At 43.3% G+C, this 18,548-nt stretch overlaps 1 protein-coding gene across 6 annotated transcripts in view; it reads left to right on the forward strand.

Annotated features, from left to right (window-relative positions):
• Nucleotides 1-16,818, forward strand: part of fam13b (family with sequence similarity 13 member B) — a 60,049-nt gene extending 43,231 nt beyond the window's left edge. For 3 of the 6 annotated variants that reach the window (XM_044126730.1, XM_044126731.1, XM_044126733.1), the window contains exons 8-24: nt 3,161-3,205; nt 4,885-4,956; nt 5,345-5,483; nt 8,430-8,524; nt 9,466-9,517; nt 10,181-10,307; nt 10,807-10,878; nt 11,218-11,482; nt 11,555-11,693; nt 11,799-11,880; nt 13,097-13,249; nt 14,156-14,370; nt 14,880-14,963; nt 15,042-15,137; nt 15,204-15,541; nt 15,754-15,855; nt 15,938-16,818. In XM_044126730.1, coding sequence (XP_043982665.1) covers nt 3,161-3,205; nt 4,885-4,956; nt 5,345-5,483; nt 8,430-8,524; nt 9,466-9,517; nt 10,181-10,307; nt 10,807-10,878; nt 11,218-11,482; nt 11,555-11,693; nt 11,799-11,880; nt 13,097-13,249; nt 14,156-14,370; nt 14,880-14,963; nt 15,042-15,137; nt 15,204-15,541; nt 15,754-15,855; nt 15,938-16,061 — 2,200 coding nt within the window. In that variant the 3' untranslated portion in view covers nt 16,062-16,818. The remainder of the gene's footprint in view (nt 1-3,160; nt 3,206-4,884; nt 4,957-5,344; nt 5,484-8,429; nt 8,525-9,465; nt 9,518-10,180; nt 10,308-10,806; nt 10,879-11,217; nt 11,483-11,554; nt 11,694-11,798; nt 11,881-13,096; nt 13,250-14,155; nt 14,371-14,879; nt 14,964-15,041; nt 15,138-15,203; nt 15,542-15,753; nt 15,856-15,937) is intronic. The other 3 variants (XM_044126734.1, XM_044126735.1, XM_044126736.1) reach the window with 3 other exon arrangements.
• Nucleotides 16,819-18,548: the final 1,730 nt, after the last annotated feature.

Raw genomic sequence — 18,548 nt, forward strand, 5'->3', positions numbered from 1 at the left:
AACAGGGACAAAGAAACTTCGAGAAACAAGCCGAGTCTTGACATTGACACACCTACAGGGTGGACCCGGTTCTGGAATAAAAGGGTAGATCAGCCTGAGAGGAAACCCGGCTGGAAACATGAGGATGGCCTGTGACATCCTGCTGCAGAGGTAAACAGCAGCTTTACGTAACTCCTCTGGGTTGGATGCATGGATGGATGCATGGATGGACGGACAGACTGGCTCACAGAAAGTCGGTTTGTTGATTCATCCGGATAAAAAGGAATTTGAAGCAGAACCACAGGAAGTGAGCCGGTTGTGATCGTTGCTCCATTGAGGCGCTTCTTCACTCAGCAGCTCCATGTTATGTAAAACCGTCTGAGATGCATCATTCATTATTTAATGTTTTCATGTTAGACAAACTGAATAAATCTCTAATCAGCTCCAGAATCTGCTGAAATAAAAAGCTAAATCATCACCAGACACAGAAGCAGACAGTTTCTTACATTCTTGGTTTGGATTGTGTTCATATCATTTCCTCCTTTCAGATCCAGCTTGTGGATTGTTTAGATGGATTTTTCCTTGTTTCTGGGAACAGACTTCAAGGTTTGTAGCTGTTTATGGAAACATTAAGTTCTGCTGACGATAACGGTGCAAGCAAGTTTGAGTTTTTGTCAACTGCAGGAGTTTAGGAGAGAACAGGAAAGACATTTTGTTAAATGTGGTTTGAAGGAGGTTGGATGAGCAGATGGGATAACCAAGCCGCGTTTCAGGCTAAATCTGCCCCAAGAGCTGCTGGGTTCATGTTTGTTGGGTTGAACGGAGACCGACCCGAGCGAGCTGTGAAAACGAGCCGCTGTGTTTCCTGGGCTGCAGCCTGGCCGTGTTTGTGGGTGAAGTGCTGCAGTTTGTTCCCGTCCAGCCTGATCTCAACAGGCAGATGTTGTGCTGACAGCAGCACTTCTGCAGAATCACAAATTAAACTTCCTGCTACCGCGCACGCACACACACACACACACATACACACACACGCACACACACACACACGCTCTCTCTCTCTCTCTCTCTTTCATGCTGCTCCTTCTGTCCATCCATTGAAACAGTAACTCTCCTCTTTTCTAAATGTTTCTGAAGGAACTAAAATCCTCTTCAGGTGTTTCCCGTTTCAATAATTTGTGTTTTTATTGATGTTTTTCTGACCAACCTGGTGCAGCTGCAGCAGCTGCTGTTTCTGCTGCTGCTGCAGCTACTTGACGCGTCCTAAATGTTGTTTCCTATTAATCCACTTTAGTTTGGTTAGTTATGTGTTTGGACCGAACATGGTGCAGGTTTGTGGTTCTGATGCATTTATTGGGCCGGAGGAACCTAAAGATCCCTGATCAGAGCCGATCGAGGGAAAACTGGCTGATTCATTGTTAAATTGATTATTTGATCGATCATTCATACTGTCCAGACAGATGATATGAACCAAATGTTTTGCCTTGATGGAAAATGTAACATTTTACTAATAACATACAAAAACTGTTTTTGGTGCCTTTTAAAATTTTATCTGCTTAATAATAATAAATGTGCCCTGAAGGGGCATTTACCACCGAATGAGCTTAAGGATGTGGCAACACCTGGATGCAGGTTTGACCAACCAGATGGACAGAAACTGGCTCAAAGGCAGCCAGAGAGCCATCCAGGCTGAAGCTGAAACCAAACTGAGAGCTGCTGGAAAACCAAGTCAAACTTCTGCCAATCGAGACAGGAACCTCAGACCCGGCAACAGGAAGGAGTCTGTGGAGGATTGTTGCTGAACGTATTAACGAAACCCAGTGAAGTTGGAGTAAATCAGGTTTCTGCAGCTGGTGGTGAATAGTTCTGGGTTCATGTAACGTTCTGGACGTCCAGCAGGTTCATGTGACGACTGATGAGAACATCCAGTAAAACCGCTTCGTTCTCCTCCACCTCAGCTTTCTGCTGCATCCAGGCATGAAGCTTTTCTTTTCCCGCAGGAACAAAACATTCAGATCAAAATCAAAATTTTATCTGTTTCCTAAATGTTGTGCAGAAGGTTTGAAGCAGTTCTAGAAACCAACAGTAACAGTCGGTATCTGAGGAGTTTGGAGAGCAGCACAGTCAGACCTCCTGTGGCGCAGCGTTAGTTTCTCCCAGAGTTCAGGACCGATCCTGAGAAAGTCTCCTCTTTATGTTGGTGATTTAAGTTCTGCAAAAGGTCGTCTCTTCATGATTCCACTTTAATCTCTCCAGCCGTTTCTGCGTGACCTTATCTGCCCTTCACCGTCCTGCAGAAAGGTCTCTGGTGTCCGAGAACACGGAGTCCGTGTTGCGTAAGAACGCAGCGCCGGCGGCGGCGTTTGGTGGGAGCGGCAGGAACAGCCGCCTTATTCAGGCTCCCAGGGACACGATGGTGTAAGATTAGGTCCTATCTCAGAACATTTATGCAACATCCTGGAGGGCCTGTCAAAGATCTGTTGTTGGAGGCGGAGTCCCTCAGGGCGTCTCAGTCAGCTGCTGTCGGCCCGTCGCAGGGACAGCTGGTTCTGTCTGAAGGACGGGTCAGCGCGGTGACCAGCAGGAAGACAGACACACACGATGGACGCTCGGTCTAGTCAAAGTTCTAACTAGTTTACTCAATTACATTTTCATCAGTAACGTTTTTAAAAAAACAAAAAACTTTTTCTACGCTGTACCTTTTACTTTTACCTGAGTAATTTTACTATGAAGTATTTTTACTCTTGAGTAAAATTCTGTTGAAATTGTTTTGCTTTTATTTTTGTAACATTTTTGAGATTTAGATGAAAAACAGTCGAGAAGAATAAACATAAAAGTTATTATTGTTCTCCACTTTTTAATAATTCACATTATTGATCTGTCTGCTGCCCTTGAAGTGTGTGATTGTGTCTTACAGCTTCTCTCACACACACACACACACACACTCACACACACACTCTCTCTCTCGTATCAGATCCAGCAGACGTCCAGTCTAAATAACCCAGAGCGGCGGCGCCGTCTCCTTTCTGTTGCCTTCACTCGGTCCCAGTCGGATCCGTTTCTGACCCGATTCTCACCAGATTTATTAGTGAAAGTTTCTGTTTGGACTCGTTGGGTCCGCGGCTGCTGCAGATTCTCCAGAGGAACTTCCTGTCCTAACCTCTCTGTCCTTCCTCCTCTGCAGCTCCCACCTCTCCCCCATGTCCATCCTGCCTGCTGACTCTGCTGAGTAAGTCCGCTCTCCACACTCACACTTTTCTCTGCAACCTGGCGTTCTCACCTCCAGAGCTCTGACCGGGTCAAAATGTTGGTGAATGTCCTCTGAGTGATGAATGAAGGCAGGCGGGAGGATGTGAAGAGGAGGAGAGATGAGATGAGATGAGCTGAGGAGGCTGCTGGCTGCCGGCTTTGTGTTTCCTTCCCAAAGCCAAACTAAAGTGTTTTGCACAGCTTGTTAGTTTTGGAGCCTCGGGGCGACAGAATCACATGACAGATTCTTCACTGCATGGGATTCTGGGAAACATTTTCTGTGACGAAACAAGCTCACATTGTGGGATATTATTTTAATGATCCAAACTTACAGAAATTATTCAATAATAATAATAACAGAGTTATTAGAAGAGCTTTCTGCGTCCTATCATATTGGGTTAAGTGTTACAGGGAAGTGGAGCCATCAACAAGCTTCTGGTATCTTTCTGGTTGGATATTTGGCCCCACAGCATGATGCTGCAACCACCGTGCCTGATAGCAAAAACACAAAACCTTACAGCGTGTCTTTGTCTGAAATACAACAAAACTAACTTACAAGTAACTTTTCAGCAAGATATTGTGGTTTGTTTAAGTCAATAATTACTTGTTCCATTTTCTCACTTATAACAAGACATTTTTCCTACATTATAAGTAAATTAATCTGTCGGTGGAACTAGCACTAGGGTCTTATTAGTAGAAACTAGACAAACACATTTGGTAAGATTTTGTGTTTTTCCAGAGTTACAAGTAACTTTTCATCAAGAAATAGGAACTTGTTTTAAGTCAATAATTTCCTAATATTGATTAATAATTATTAGTTCCACTGGCAGATTGTTTCCGTTAGAACATGGAAAAATATATTTTTATTTAATTTCCCCTTTGGGTTCAATAAAATATATTTGAATTTGTCAAAAGTGAAATAATCTGCCAGTAGAACTGGGTTGCTAGGTAACGGGCTGGGCTTGGCAGGGGTTGCTAGGTAACGGGGGTTGCTAGGTTACGGTTCAGCGCCAGTTGAATGTGAAATAATCTGCCAGTCAAACTTGTACTTCTTGGTCAACATTGAGGGATTTTTGACTGGAAACGAGTTTCCACATCTTCCTAAAACGTCACTGGAAATGAACTTTGTCTGTTTTCAAGAGTAATAAACTGTTTTTAGTGGAAACTAAACAGAAACACTCGTTGAGGTTTGGTGTTTACCAGTGAACTCCAGCAGTTTCAGGTTGATTCAGCCGTTTCAGTTTCCTCCCATCGGAGACGTCTGCCTCGGTTCTTTAAAGGTTTTCTTGGCTCTACTGGCCCTTTTTCTGAAAGTAGAATGACAGGAAACCAGGTAATGAGAGAGGGGGAAGACACGCAGCAAATGTCACCAGGCCAGGAATCGAACCTGTGACCACCGCCGCCAGGACTGAGGCCTCAATACGTGGGTCGTGCTGTTGGCCCTACGCCACCACAGCCCTCAGTGTGGCATAGTTAAAGTAAGCTCACATGAAGCCTCCTGACCTGCAGTCCTGTTCACATCGTCTCATCAGAGAAAACGAGAGAAACTTCAGATGAAACTACAACTCTGCTTCCATCTGTCAAATGTAATTCAACATTCATGCAGTTTAAGTCCCTGAAAATGTTTTTAATAAATGTGTTTTTATTTCTGTGTTTCAGGATAATTCAGAGGAGCATCAGGGCTGCAGTGGAGCAGCACTTCTTTGAGCTGAAAACCAACATCAGCAGGAGGTACCAGGCAAACACTCCATTATTTCACTAATTCATTATTATGTCATTATTCTGTTTCAAAAATGCCACATTCTGCAGATTCTTTATTGAAGCTCCTCAGTTGTTTTTGCACAATATTAGAAAAACATTAAAAGATGCAGAGAAACAGAAAGAAGCTCCTGGAAACACCAGGACACCACGACTGGAGAAAAGCTCTGGCATCAGATGAGACAGAAATCGGCTTAAAACGATTTAAAAAAGAAAAGCTAGACTTTGAGCACTATCAGCTGTGAAGCATGGTGGTGGCAGCATCATGCTGTTTGGCCAAGTAAACGATGATTAAAGTTTTATTTGCCTCATAACTAACTTTTGTTTCCAGGTCAACATTTTTTATTGTTTTTACTCCCAGGATGAGTCCCTCCGAGCCTGAAGAGCAGGGTTGCCATGACGACGAGGAGGAAGAGGAAGAACAACAAACTGACCCCGAGGACAGTCCCTGCGATGCAAAGAGGGAGACCCCGCTCGAACCGAGCGAGAGCGACGCAGAGGTCAGCATCATTTTCAGTTTGACACGAAAAACAGAAAATGTCCTCTGGAAATTACAGAAAACACACACACACACACACACACACACGCGCACACACACACACACACACGCGCACACACACACACACACACACTCGGACACCACAGTGTTACTCCAGACTCCGCCGGTTCTCCTCCAGTCCTTGACTCCACCGTTCAGACGGTTTGTAGATAAATTTAGAGGACGGCGTGTCTCCGCTGCCTGGACGTCTCGTCCTCTCGCACATTGAAACGTTTCTCTGACCAGCTTTTCTGCGCTGCTGGCCCTTTAAATCCCCATCTACCGTTTTTATTTCTTACTGATGTTACAAAATTACAGTTGCAATTTTAGGAGAATAAAGTAATTTGACAAGAACTCCTACATGAAAACCAGCAAAAATGAAAGTGAGGAATGTTGAGCATCTTGTGAAGTTACAGTTTATCTACCAGAGATAAGAAAATATTTAATCTTTTAGCCCATCAGTGACTCAGTGTGACCAGTGGGCCGACTCTGAAACTGTTATTCAGAAGAAATAACTGAAATAACATTTCTTATTAAAATGATTTTTTTTCTTTTAATTTGAAGACATTTTTCTGGTAAAATTGTGTATTTATTCTGCTAATGTTGCTACTTTATACTTATCTTGCAGCTCAGAGAACAGATTATTGAAATAAAAGCCACTTTGGAAAATATTTGTAATTTATTTTTTTCAGAAAAGAAAGCAAGAAAAAATAGATTAAAAAATTGAATCTGATATAAAGAGTTTTAATTCTTAATCCATATAAAATACACAAAATCATTATTAATTATTTTATTTAAATAATAAATACAGTACACAATCACATACATTTTTAAATGAATGTTTTTAAATTTTATTTGATTAAATTTATTGGTTCATTAATTTCATAAAACATTTGGATTTGATTATCTCATGATAAAGCTACGTTTAGCTTTTTCTGTTTTGGATGATTGTCAGAATCATCTGTCGACCCCTCAGCTAGCATCGCGCGACCCACCAGCGGCCCGCGACCCCCGGTTTTATTTGCCAGCAGAACAGATGATTACTGGCTGACGGGTTTTAAAGAACAGCTAAAGTTTAAATCACAGCAGACATCTTTGTGTTTTACTTGATTGTTTCCAGTTGATCAGTGTTTCGGTTTGTTTCTAGTTGATCAGTGTTTCGGTTTGTTTCAGTTTGTTTCCAGATGATCAGTGTTTGGGTTTGTTTCGGTTTGTTTCTAGTTGATCAGTGTTTCGGTTTGTTTTGGTTTGTTTCCAGTTGATCAGTGTTTCGGTTTGTTTCTAGTTGATCAGTGTTTCGGTTTGTTTCGGTTTGTTTCCAGTTGATCAGTGTTTCGGTTTGTTTTGGTTTGTTTCCAGTTGATCAGTGTTTCGGTTTGTTTCTAGTTGATCAGTGTTTCGGTTTGTTTCGGTTTGTTTCTAGTTGATCAGTGTTTCGGTCTGTTTCTAGTTGATCAGTGTTTCGGTTTGTTTTGGTTTGTTTCCAGTTGATCAGTGTTTCGGTTTGTTTCTAGTTGATCAGTGTTTCGGTTTGTTTCGGTTTGTTTCTAGTTGATCAGTGTTTCGGTTTGTTTCTAGTTGATCAGTGTTTCGGTTTGTTTCGGTTTGTTTCCAGTTGATCAGTGTTTCGGTTTGTTTCGGTTTGTTTCTAGTTGATCAGGGTTTCGGTTTGTTTCAGTTTGTTTCCAGATGATCAGTGTTTGGGTTTGTTTCGGTTTGTTTCTAGTTGATCAGTGTTTCGGTTTGTTTTGGTTTGTTTCCAGTTGATCAGTGTTTCGGTTTGTTTCTAGTTGATCAGTGTTTCGGTCTGTTTCGGTTTGTTTCCAGATGATCAGTGTTTGGGTTTGTTTCGGTTTGTTTCTAGTTGATCAGTGTTTCGGTTTGTTTTGGTTTGTTTCCAGTTGATCAGTGTTTCGGTTTGTTTCTAGTTGATCAGTGTTTCGGTCTGTTTCGGTTTGTTTCCAGATGATCAGTGTTTGGGTTTGTTTCGGTTTGTTTCTAGTTGATCAGTGTTTCGGTTTGTTTCGGTTTGTTTCTAGTTGATCAGTGTTTCGGTTTGTTTCGGTTTGTTTCTAGTTGATCAGTGTTTCGGTCTGTTTCCAGATGATCAGTGTTTCAGTTTGTTTCGGTTTGTTTCCAGTTGATCAGTGTTTCGGTTTGTTTCTAGTTGATCAGTGTTTCGGTTTGTTTCAGTTTGTTTCCAGATGATCAGTGTTTCGGTTTGTTTCTAGTTGATCAGTGTTTCGGTTTGTTTCGGTTTGTTTCTAGTTGATCGGTGTTTCGGTTTGTTTCAGTTTGTTTCCAGATGATCAGTGTTTCGGTTTGTTTCTAGTTGATCAGTGTTTCGGTTTGTTTCGGTTTGTTTCTAGTTGATCAGTGTTTCGGTTTGTTTCTAGTTGATCAGTGTTTCGGTTTGTTTCGGTTTGTTTCTAGTTGATCAGTGTTTCGGTTTGTTTCGGTTTGTTTCCATATGATCAGTGTTTCAGTTTGTTTCGGTTTGTTTCCAGTTGATCAGTGTTTCGGTTTGTTTCCAGATGATCAGTGTTTCGGTTTGTTTCGGTTTGTTTCCAGATGATCAGTGTTTCGGTTTGTTTCGGTTTGTTTCCAGTTGATCAGTGTTTCGGTTTGTTTCGGTTTGTTTCCAGATGATCAGTGTTTCGGTTTGTTTCGGTTTGTTTGTAGTTGATCAGTGTTTCGGTTTGTTTCGGTTTGTTTCCAGTTGATCAGTGTTTCGGTTTGTTTCAGTTTGTCCCGCTCCGGTCAGGAGGAAGTGAAACGTCTGGATTGGGATTCACCCAGCGATGGTGGACTCCCAGCAGAGTTTGCTTTCTGTTCTTCACTTCTCGCCTCTTCTGCTTCTGGAAAGCTTTGTGATCAAACCGCCGCTGTTTGTTGTTTTCTCTCCCAGAATTCATTGGGGGCCGGCGGCGTGGAGGAGAGCTCAGGAATGGATCTGGATCCAGAAGCTGCCAAAGATGCTGGGAAGAACTTCAACACTGCCAGGTGACCAGATCAAGTTTTACTTCCTGTTGCTGCTTTAAAGCACCAAACGTCTCAAAATTTAAGTTTTTAATTAGAATTAAAAACTGTTTTCATTTTTACCTGATCAACAGACACATTTCTCTAGACGTGATCTGTGAATTATTGTAGATTTAAAAAATAAACAGATTTTACAGGAAAAATGATCAAAACACCAATAAACAATATCCTACATTTTTCATTTTGATCGTATTTTTCTAGATTTGTTTTTCTTTTTAGCAACAAAAATTGTGTTCTGATCAATCAGTTATTGCAATAAACAATAATATATTTGTTTTGACACCATTTTCAAGTAATATTATAACAGTAAATATGAGAACATATTCTCAAAGATCAATAAACTTTAAATCCACAGGAGGAACTGAAACTGGAAAACTTTTAAAATTTCCAAAATTAAGAAACAAAAGCAACAAATAAAATGAATTATGAAGAATCTGTAAACCAAGTTGTCCTTCAAAAAGCATTTATTGAGACCGAACTGAAGACTTTATCATCCAGTTTATGGAAGAAAATGTAAGTTATTGTGCTTTAATTGATCATGTGATTTATTGATCTATTGATTTATTGCTTATTCTGCCAAAAACAGGATGTGGTTCATTCTTGCATCATTTTGAAAAGTTTATTAAACGTTTGCATTTTAGTAAAACTCACTGGATGTTTATGATCAATTTTACTGATGAATTAAATGAAAATTAAAGCAAAATATTAAAAATGCCACCAAATGTAGTTAATTTCTCTCTGAACTAAATCTGTGCAGCGTTTTCCACCTGCTGTTTGTTTTTAACGTGTGACTCTTCCTCAGCTGGTCCTTCGGTCTGAAGGCACCATGTGACGCTGGTCACACGGAGGAACAGAAATCACAGCTGAAGTTTGGTTTTGATTATTTGTTTGGTGTCACCCGTCAGGCAGGACAATCAGCCGCTGGACGCGATGGAGCAGATGGTCACCATCAGCTGTGTAAGTATCAGGAAGACGTTCGAGTTTCTGGGACGTTTCACTTCCAGGGCTGGGAGATCGACGCTAAAACTGGATTTATGAAACCAGAGATGTTAGAAAAACAGCAGCAGGTTTAGCAGGAGATTCTACCAAGTATTTCAGTTTCTAGTGCGAAACTAACTTATAAATACATTTTAGCTTCTTTTATGTCGATAATTCCTTTAGTCATTTTTTAAAAAGTCTTAGTTCCAGTGGCAGATTTTTTTCTTGTAATGTGGTTTCATTTCAATTTGGGATAAATAAAGTACTTTTAAATCTCAGTTTGCTGGAAGTGAAACAATGGGGTTGCTAGGTAACGGTCGGGGCTTGGCTGGGGTTGCTAGGTAACGGTCGGGGCTTGGCTGGGGTTGCTAGGTAACGGTCGGGGCTTGGCTGGGGTTGCTAGGTAACGGTTGGGGCTTGATGCCTTATTAACCTCATGACCCCGGTCAGGTTCTGCCATGCCCACTGAGAGGCCCACCACCCCCACTTTGAAAACCTCTGTTGCTGTTTTGCTGCTCCTGAATTGATTTCCAGGCTTCGGCAGTTAAACATTTCCTATATTTATTGATTTATTTATTGATCTATTCTGTTTCCTGATTGGCTCTGTGTCCTTGGTTCTGATTGGTCCGTCTCTCCTCTCAGGATTTGTTTGGCTGCGATCAGAACGCCAACACCAGCGAGGCCAACAGGAACCGCCTGTCGCCGTGCCAACCACGCTCCGCCCCCCACAGCCCCGACCTCCAGCTGTTCCCAGATGACCGGTGGGAGGGTAGGTTCCCAGAAACGTCCCGGATTATTAATCTAAACCAGATTTGAATCCGGTTTGATTATCATGAAGTGGTTTTAGTTCTGATCCTCTTGCATTCGGCGTCGCTCTGCGTCCACTTTGCTCATGAAAGTCCAGACAGACTGAGCTCAGAGCCCTGAGGGACGCCTCCTTCAAAACGCAGCTTTCTGAAACTCTGATTCGGTTTTATTGCATTTTCTGAATCAGTAGGTAAAGATTTGAGCTGATTTCTGCTGCTTTGCTTCGTCTTCATGGAACAAAAGTTATTTTCAGAAATTATTTTCTACGTTGAGCTTTTGGACCATTTTCTTGTTAGAAAGGTGTGAACCTGACATTTTGTTTCCTAACGAAGTTTTCCTTCGTTAGGAAACGAAATCTTCAGTTTGTTGAATGATTGTCGCTGTGTGATGATCTCATGGCTCCATCTCTCTTCCTCCTCCTCTTCCTCCTCCTCTTCCTCTTCTTCTTCCCGTCCGAACAGCGTCACCTCTTTCCCATCTCCACCTCCCTCCCATCGACTTCTCATGTATGCACCTGCAGAAAGAAGGCCAAGGTAAGTTAGCTGCTTCATGTCCACCGATTCACCCACCACCCTCCCCTTCACCGCCTCTCAACGGTTGCCATGGCGACCGCACAGGAAGCATGTTCAGAGCCTTTCTGACGGTTGAGATAACGCCGGGCTCCACTCTGCCTGCAGCTGACACTTTAACGGCCTCCTCTTCCTCTCCGGCGCAGCTTGTTAGCTTAGCGCTAACCGCTAGGTGGGCTTAGCGTCAACCTGCACGTCTCTGAGGAGGAGCTTCAGATGTAGCTCGCCACGCTGGTTGCTGTAGGAGTTACAGGTTTTCTGTTTCCATAAACGCTTCTGACGTTGACCCGGATTCTCTTTCAGACCCGGTTCCGGCGTTCAAATCCTGGCAGGATGACACGGACAGCGGCGAGGCGCAGCTGTCGCCGCTCGCCGGACGCCTGGTTCCGCTGCCGCTGGTGGGCAACGGCGAGGAGGACGACGGCGACGGACTGCAGGACGACTCGCCGTCCTCTTCGCGCTCGCACCCGCACATCCTGGCCCGCCGCTTCCTGGACTTCGGAGCGCACAGCACCCAGCGCTTCCTGCAGCAGGACGCGGACGCCGCCTCGCCCTGCAAGGCGCAGCGGTACGACCCGAACCGGCGCTCCTGTTTGGACCCGTCAAACATGGCGGCGCTGACCCAAACCTGTCTCTTCAGGCCGCGGCGCGCCTCGTTCGGCTCCAGGGAGACCATGAGGGGAGATTCGGTGACCCATCAGCTCACCAAGAAGCTGCAGCATCTGAAGAAGAAAATCAAACAGTTTGAGGAGCAATTTGAGAAGGAGAGGAACTACAAGGTAGCGTTAGCTTGACCTTTCCTCTGCGCTGGCCGGACCCGGTCCAGAAACACAAACAGAACCGCCTTACTGCTCCTGACGTGACCTCTTGACCTTTCTCTGCAGCCGTCTCACGCAGACAAGGCAGCGAACCCCAAAGTCCTGAAGTGGATGACCGACCTGACGAAGATCCGCCGACAGATTAAAGGTAGAACGGCGTGTGTGTGTGTGTGTGTATGTGTGTGTGTGTGTGTGTCTGTGTGTGTGTGTGTGTGTCTGTGTGTGTGTCTGTGTGTGTCTGTGTGTGTCTGTGTGTATGTGTCTGTGTGTGTGTGTGTGTGTGTGTGTGTCTGTGTGTCTGTCTGTGTGTGTGTGTGTGTCTGTGTGTGTGTGTGTCTGTCTGTGTGTGTCTGTGTGTGTGTGTGTGTGTGTCTGTGTCGGGTTCGTCCCTCTAACAGCAGCAGACATGTTGGCGTTGCCATGGCTCCCACCCTTCAGTGTGCCAGTGCGTCCTTGTGAACCCGTGACCTCTGGGTGACCTCTGGGTGAACTCTGGGTGACCTCAGCGCGGCGAAGCAACGACCCCACGCAGTCTGGACCCGGGGTGTCCAAACCAACATCATCAGCTCAAAATGAGCCAACGGGCCAAGAAAGAAAAAACAGAAATAATTTAGTTACTGAAAAAACTTTAATCTGAGTTTCGACTTTAATCTACAATCACCAGAATTATTGACAGAAATGTTAGAAATGTTGGTGAGAACTTTATTTTTTAACTTCCAGGTTGAGTGTAAGAAACATTTCAAACATAAATTTTGTTTGATTTGATTTGATTTTGTCCTTGAAGGATGTAGAAAAATCTCTCAGGACGTTTTTAACAGTAAAAACCGTTGAGTTTAGTTTTAATCCAAAGTTTTAAAGTGTTTAAATCCTGCTGTTGTTTTGGGTTCGACTGAATAAATAGTTCATCTTTTCTTGGCCATGAAACCGGATCCAGGTCAACACTTCCTGTTTTCACCAGGGTCAGCGAGTCCTAGTTACCATGACAACGCTTTGTGTGGCATCTAACGATTTTCTAAGCAGATTTTAATTTAAAAGTTGTAGTTTTGTCCTAATTTATTCTTAAATTGCGGTCGGGAGGGGACCGCAAAAACTCTGTCCAACGTCCCCAAATGTCCCCGGCCCCCCGGTTTGAGCACCCCTGGTCTCATTGACTGAATATTGATCGTTTTGTTGCTTTCGCCGGGCTGATCAGATCCCAGGATCCCCCCACGCCGCTCCTCCGATGACGGAGGGCGCAGAGGCTCAAAGCGTTTCTCTGTTTCAAACCAATAAATCAATAAATCGATCAATAACTCGAGCACCCGCTCTCCACTTTCCTCCTTCCATTGCCCAACGACCGATTGATTGATTGATTGGCCCGCCAGGACGCCAGCACCTCCTTTCCCCCAGAAGCTCGCTGAGGCACCAGGCTTTGCTCCATTCACGCCACGCTGCCCCCCCCTCCTCTTCCTCACCCCCCCACCTCACTCCCCCCCTCCCGCTCCACCCCGCCTCAGCCTCTAGACCGTGTCACCTCAGTAAGTACAACCCCCCCAGTAAGTAGACGTTCTGAATACTTCCCATAGTCAGGGCCTGGTGTTACTGGTGTTACTGGTGTTACTGGTGTGTTTGCCGTCCAACCAGCATGTTGACTTGAGTGACGAATGGAGAGATGAATATTTAATAAACCTTAAACGAAACCTTCTCTGTGACCGAGGAAAAACGCTTCAGTTTCTGTTTTTAAAATCTGAAAAGTGTGGCTTGCTTTTTCTTTCAGCCCCACTTTGAGTCGGAACTGAGTTTATCTAGTTCAGTCAGGATGGATGGAGAACAGCTGGACTTTAACTAGGCCGCCCTGACAAAAGATCTGCTTCCATGTGGAACAACTTCCAGCTAATTTAATAATCAATAATCAATAATCGTTGGCTGATGATAGAAAGAAGAAGATATTAACAGATTAGTTATTAGAAATATAAACATTTTGCATTTAAGCTAGAAAAACTTTGTACATCTGTTTTAGCATAAACTGCTGTAGCGTTTACATGTTAGCTTCACCCAGATTCACAATCTGGGAAAAAAAGTTTATTGATCACCTTTTACTCCAATTATTAATAACTTAATAATTGGAGTAAAAGGTGATTTGGGTGATTTAAAGATCATTTATGTGATCAGCTCTACAAATAAATAATCAAACTTTTACTAAAGGAATTCAGTAACAAAGTTCAGAATTAAAAAGTTTTTATTTTCACATCATTTTTGTACCAATAATAAAATGAACTTAAAATAATCGTTAGCTGATCTCTCTCCACACTTTTCAGATTTTTCTTTTACATTTAGAATGAAACAGGTCATAATTGTTAGAGTGACATGGGATCCCGTCCAGCCGGTCCAGAACGGTTCCATTGGACCCTGACTCCTCCTCTTCCTGTGTTCTCGTCCTCCAGACGCCAAACACTGTGCGGAGAGCGAGCTGGGCCCGCAGACCCGTCCCCGTAGCAACACCCTCCCCAAGAGCTTCGGCTCCACGCTGGAGCAGGGCGGCCACGACGCGGCGGGGGAAGTCCGGGGCCCGCGCCCCACCAAAGAAGAAACACTGGAGCTGATCCAGTGCCGCGTCAAAGGGAAGCGGCAGGAGGACGGCTGGCCGGACGACATCAAGGTAACCGGCTCAACACGCTTTACTTCATATGAACATGATAGCGGTTAGCGGTGGGATCTCTGAGTTTTGTTCATTTTACAGAAATAAAGGCTGAAAATACATTAAATAAGGTGTAGTACCGAGTCACACCACCGGGTGGCGGCGCTTCAAATAAATGATGTCTTCTTGCAGAAATTAACACATTCAGTGAGAAAATCAGTTCATTATGTTAAAATAACAGCTTGTTCACAGCAGAGGCATCATGTCAAACAGGAATTAAGATTCTTTTAATAATTTATAAAGTTTTAAATGGATTTGTGATGCTGTGTTTTTATCATGTTGTAAATTTTATACCTGTTTCTAAAATGCTGTAGACATAAATTTGACATTGAATGTGAGATAAAGAGACGTACAAGTAGCACCAATCCAAGATTAGTGTAAATAAATAGATTATTAATAAACTAATAATCTGGGATGATTGTAAATAAATAATGAGTGGAAGAGCCCTGGTTTAAATCATGTTTCTGCAGAAGATGACCAAAGAGCAGCTGTCCTGTGAGAAGATGGTCCTTCAGAAGAACTTGCTGCACTACGAAGGCCTCCATGGTCGACCAGTAAGTCCTGCTGCACGCTGCGCTGCGCCGCGCCGCGCCGCCGGCTGCTGCTGCATGACGCCATGTTTCTGTGATCAGGTGACCAGAGAGGAGCGGCTGGTGGTGAAGCCTCTCTACGACCGCTACAGGCTGGTCAAGCAGATGCTGGCGAGAGTCAGCATCAGTCCAGTAACGGTAAGGCCGCCTCCGACCGCCAACGCCCGTCTGCACTCCGCGGCTAACGTCCGTCCTCTGCTCCAGGTGTCGCCCTCCAGCAAGAGGCGCAGCCAAACCCTCCAGCCAATCATCGAGGGAGAAACCGCTCACTTCTGGGAAATCAAAGAGGAGGAAGAGGAGGAGCAGAAAGGTGGCGAGGAGGAGGAAAAGGAGGAGCGGGAGGAAGAGGAAGACGAGGAGGAAGAGGGCGAGAGCAGCGGCGGAGAGATGCAGAGCTCCGAGGTCATCATGGCCTTGGAGGCCGTGACCCCGAGCGGCGGGTCGGTGAGGAGCCAACCGGATGGGCTGAGCGACAAGATGGAGGAAGGGTCCGGGCGGCTGGCGCTGGACCTGCGCCTGTCCAGCTCCAACGCCTCGTCCATGTAAGGACCGACCTGTTACAAGAATGGTTTTCACCTTTACTATGAAATCCTCCAGCCAATCAGAGCCAGGGGGCGGGGCTTAGCGCTGTCAGTTAACTAGCCTCAGCGTTACCACATGCTATTTTTTCTACAAATATGAGAAAAACTTTTCAAATACTAAAATAGTCTGAATTACTTAGAAACTGTTGACTCCATTTCCCATGATCCTCCAGGCCAGAGCTGCTGGAACAGCTGTGGAAGGCCAGATCAGAGAAGAAGAAACTGAGAAAGACGATCCGAGAATTCGAGGAAGATTTCTATCAGCATAACGGGAGGTAAGTGCAGCGACGCATCTGTTCATCGCCCGCACCAGAGGAAGAGCTGAGCGCCGCCATCTTGTTTTCCTCCATCCTGCAGGAACGTCCAGAAGGAGGACCGGGTGCCGATGCTGGAGAAATACCGCGAGTACAAACGGATCAAGGCCAAGCTCCGCCTCCTGGAGGTCCTCATCAGCAAACAGGATTCCTCCAAGTCCATCTAGGTTTCTGTCGGATAACCGCTGTCATCGCACACGGCGCCACCTGCAGGACGCCGCTATGAACTCTTCATCAACAACACTTCACATGTTGAGGGAAAAAAAACATTTTTCAGACGTTATTTTATGGTTTGCAGAGAAACTTTGGGAAATCTTCCTGTTTGTTTGTGTTTTGTTGGGTTTGCTTCATCACACTGCCGGCGTAGCGGGGAGGGGAGCGACTTCCTGCTGGCAGGTCGAACGACACGCAGGAGGCTGGAGGAACGTCTCCGAGTTTCAGAGTGCTGGGAGGGGCAGGAAGGGTCCGATGTAAAAAATGTTATTTGCACAGCATTCCCAGAATGCAGCCCCTCTGTTGTTTCCATTTGTATTTCTAGAAATTAAGCACTACTTCTATACAAATATCAATATACTGTACATAAAACCAGAAAAAATGAATGTCAGACATGTTTAAATTATTTCACAGTTGGCCCCTTTTAGGTTTATATGTGATGTTTTTTTATTATCCATACTGCTAATGTTCCTACATTAACCTTTTGTATGTAACCCCAACATGTCGTCGCTCTGTGTAATATAAGCTAATATAGCAGTACTGTAGTCGGCTTGCATGGCAGCACAGATCTTATCCAACACCAACTCTTCTCATTATTTGTGCCATGAAGAAGCAGCAATAATAAAAGTTTGCATCAGACATATTTTAACAGGTTTCAGCTCCGTGTCAATATTTTCCAACATTAAAAAGTGTTTTTGACTCGTCAGAAAACATTCTGGTCTCTTAAATGTTTCTTTCTCACCACAGCAGAGTGGAGAAACTCCCACGCTGTTTCACACTCACCGGTTTCTCCAGGAATCCACAGCAAATATTTCTCTGCAAAGATTAGAAAAGAATAGAATAGAATTCAACTTTACTCTCATTGCACTGTCACAAGTACAAGTAAACACATTTATTTAGCTGTTAATATCCGATACTTTACTTTTTGTTTAGCGCTCACATTTTTTCATATCAATAAAGGTTTCATTTTTGGAAATACAACATGCTAACTTGCTACTGAAGTTCTGCTGCTTTCTTTTTTACCTCAGAACTGTTTAACATTTTATACTAGTGTTATTGCCCTCTGGTGGACAAACAAAGTACTGCATATGGAAAGACTAATACTTTTAAGAAATGCTAGAAAGTTTCAAATGTTCCTTTGAGTCATGCAACATTACTTACTATTTTACTGAACATAAAGTTGAAAGGTTCTACAAATGTGGATCAGTTATATTTTTGTAATTTCATGCTTCAGTACTTTAACTGTTTTTTTAAATAGGGAATTTCTTAATTTTGCTGACCAAGACGGAGCACAAAAAATGCGATACAGAAGTTGAGAAGACCTGGGAGATGTTTCGACTAAAATATCCGTTTTTGTCTGAAAAGAGTCCGTTTAAAACTATTGTATAAATCTATTGCCACTTCTGCAAACATGGCGGGTTAAAAACTACGAAAAAACATTTAAATACACAAAATATTTAAATGTATCAACGGGGATTTACTAGATCTGAATGATTTCATTTATTTATATCTTACAATTATAATGAATGTGGAACAGGAAAGTCGCGTTAAAGCCTTTCAGCTCGACCTGAAACCCTGTTGAGAACTGACTGCCTCTCACAAAATGGCCGCGACGTTGACGTACGATTCGGACATCCCCGTGAATTTGGTAGCTTCCGGTTATTGTTTAACAAAAATAAAAGCTACGTTTAACTTTGTGGCTAAAGCAGTCAGCATAAAAATGATAGTTCACTGACAAATAAACACAGTGAGCATTTTCATTTCACTTTGTCATTTTCATTTAACTTCATTGTTTCAATCGTTCCTGTCCGCAGTTATATTTCTAACGGAAGTGGATTTTTAAAACAAGCTTAAAACAGGATAACGAAATAAACCGCTGCTTCATTAATCTGGCAACTCGATTGAATAACTGCTGAAACGTTTTTTTTAAAAACAGTCCTTTTATCTTTAAATTTCTGCTGAACTTTAAGTTCCGATTCACCCGCCAACATTTGAACGGATCATTGGAAAAGCAGAAAGCTGTTCCCCCCCAAAAGATTAAAACATTAGCAAAATGAGACAATGTTAATATTAATCAGGAAGCAATCTCATGTGCTGCTGCTAATGTGGCATTTTGATAACTAAAATAAGATTTATAAGGAAATAAACAGGACGAAACTCACCTGGAGTTGTTTGTAATGGTTGGAGGGTTTTTTCAGCAGCTGCTAATTAGGCTAATTACCCTGATGAAGGCCACGCCCACCGGCTGAGGTACTGCTCTTTATTTTTCTAAAACAAACTAACAATGTTTTTGATTAAAAAAGAAGACTGTTTTATACTTTTAGAAATTTTTGTTGTTTCTTTAAATTGTTTAACCGTACAGCACCAAACGTTTGGAGACATTTTCAAGTAAGTATATATTTACCTTTGGAGAAATGGAAATAAAAGCTGACAGGAGAAAG

The sequence above is a fragment of the Gambusia affinis genome, linkage group LG09 (genome assembly GCF_019740435.1).
Source record: "Gambusia affinis linkage group LG09, SWU_Gaff_1.0, whole genome shotgun sequence".
Taxonomy (NCBI): domain Eukaryota; kingdom Metazoa; phylum Chordata; class Actinopteri; order Cyprinodontiformes; family Poeciliidae; genus Gambusia; species Gambusia affinis.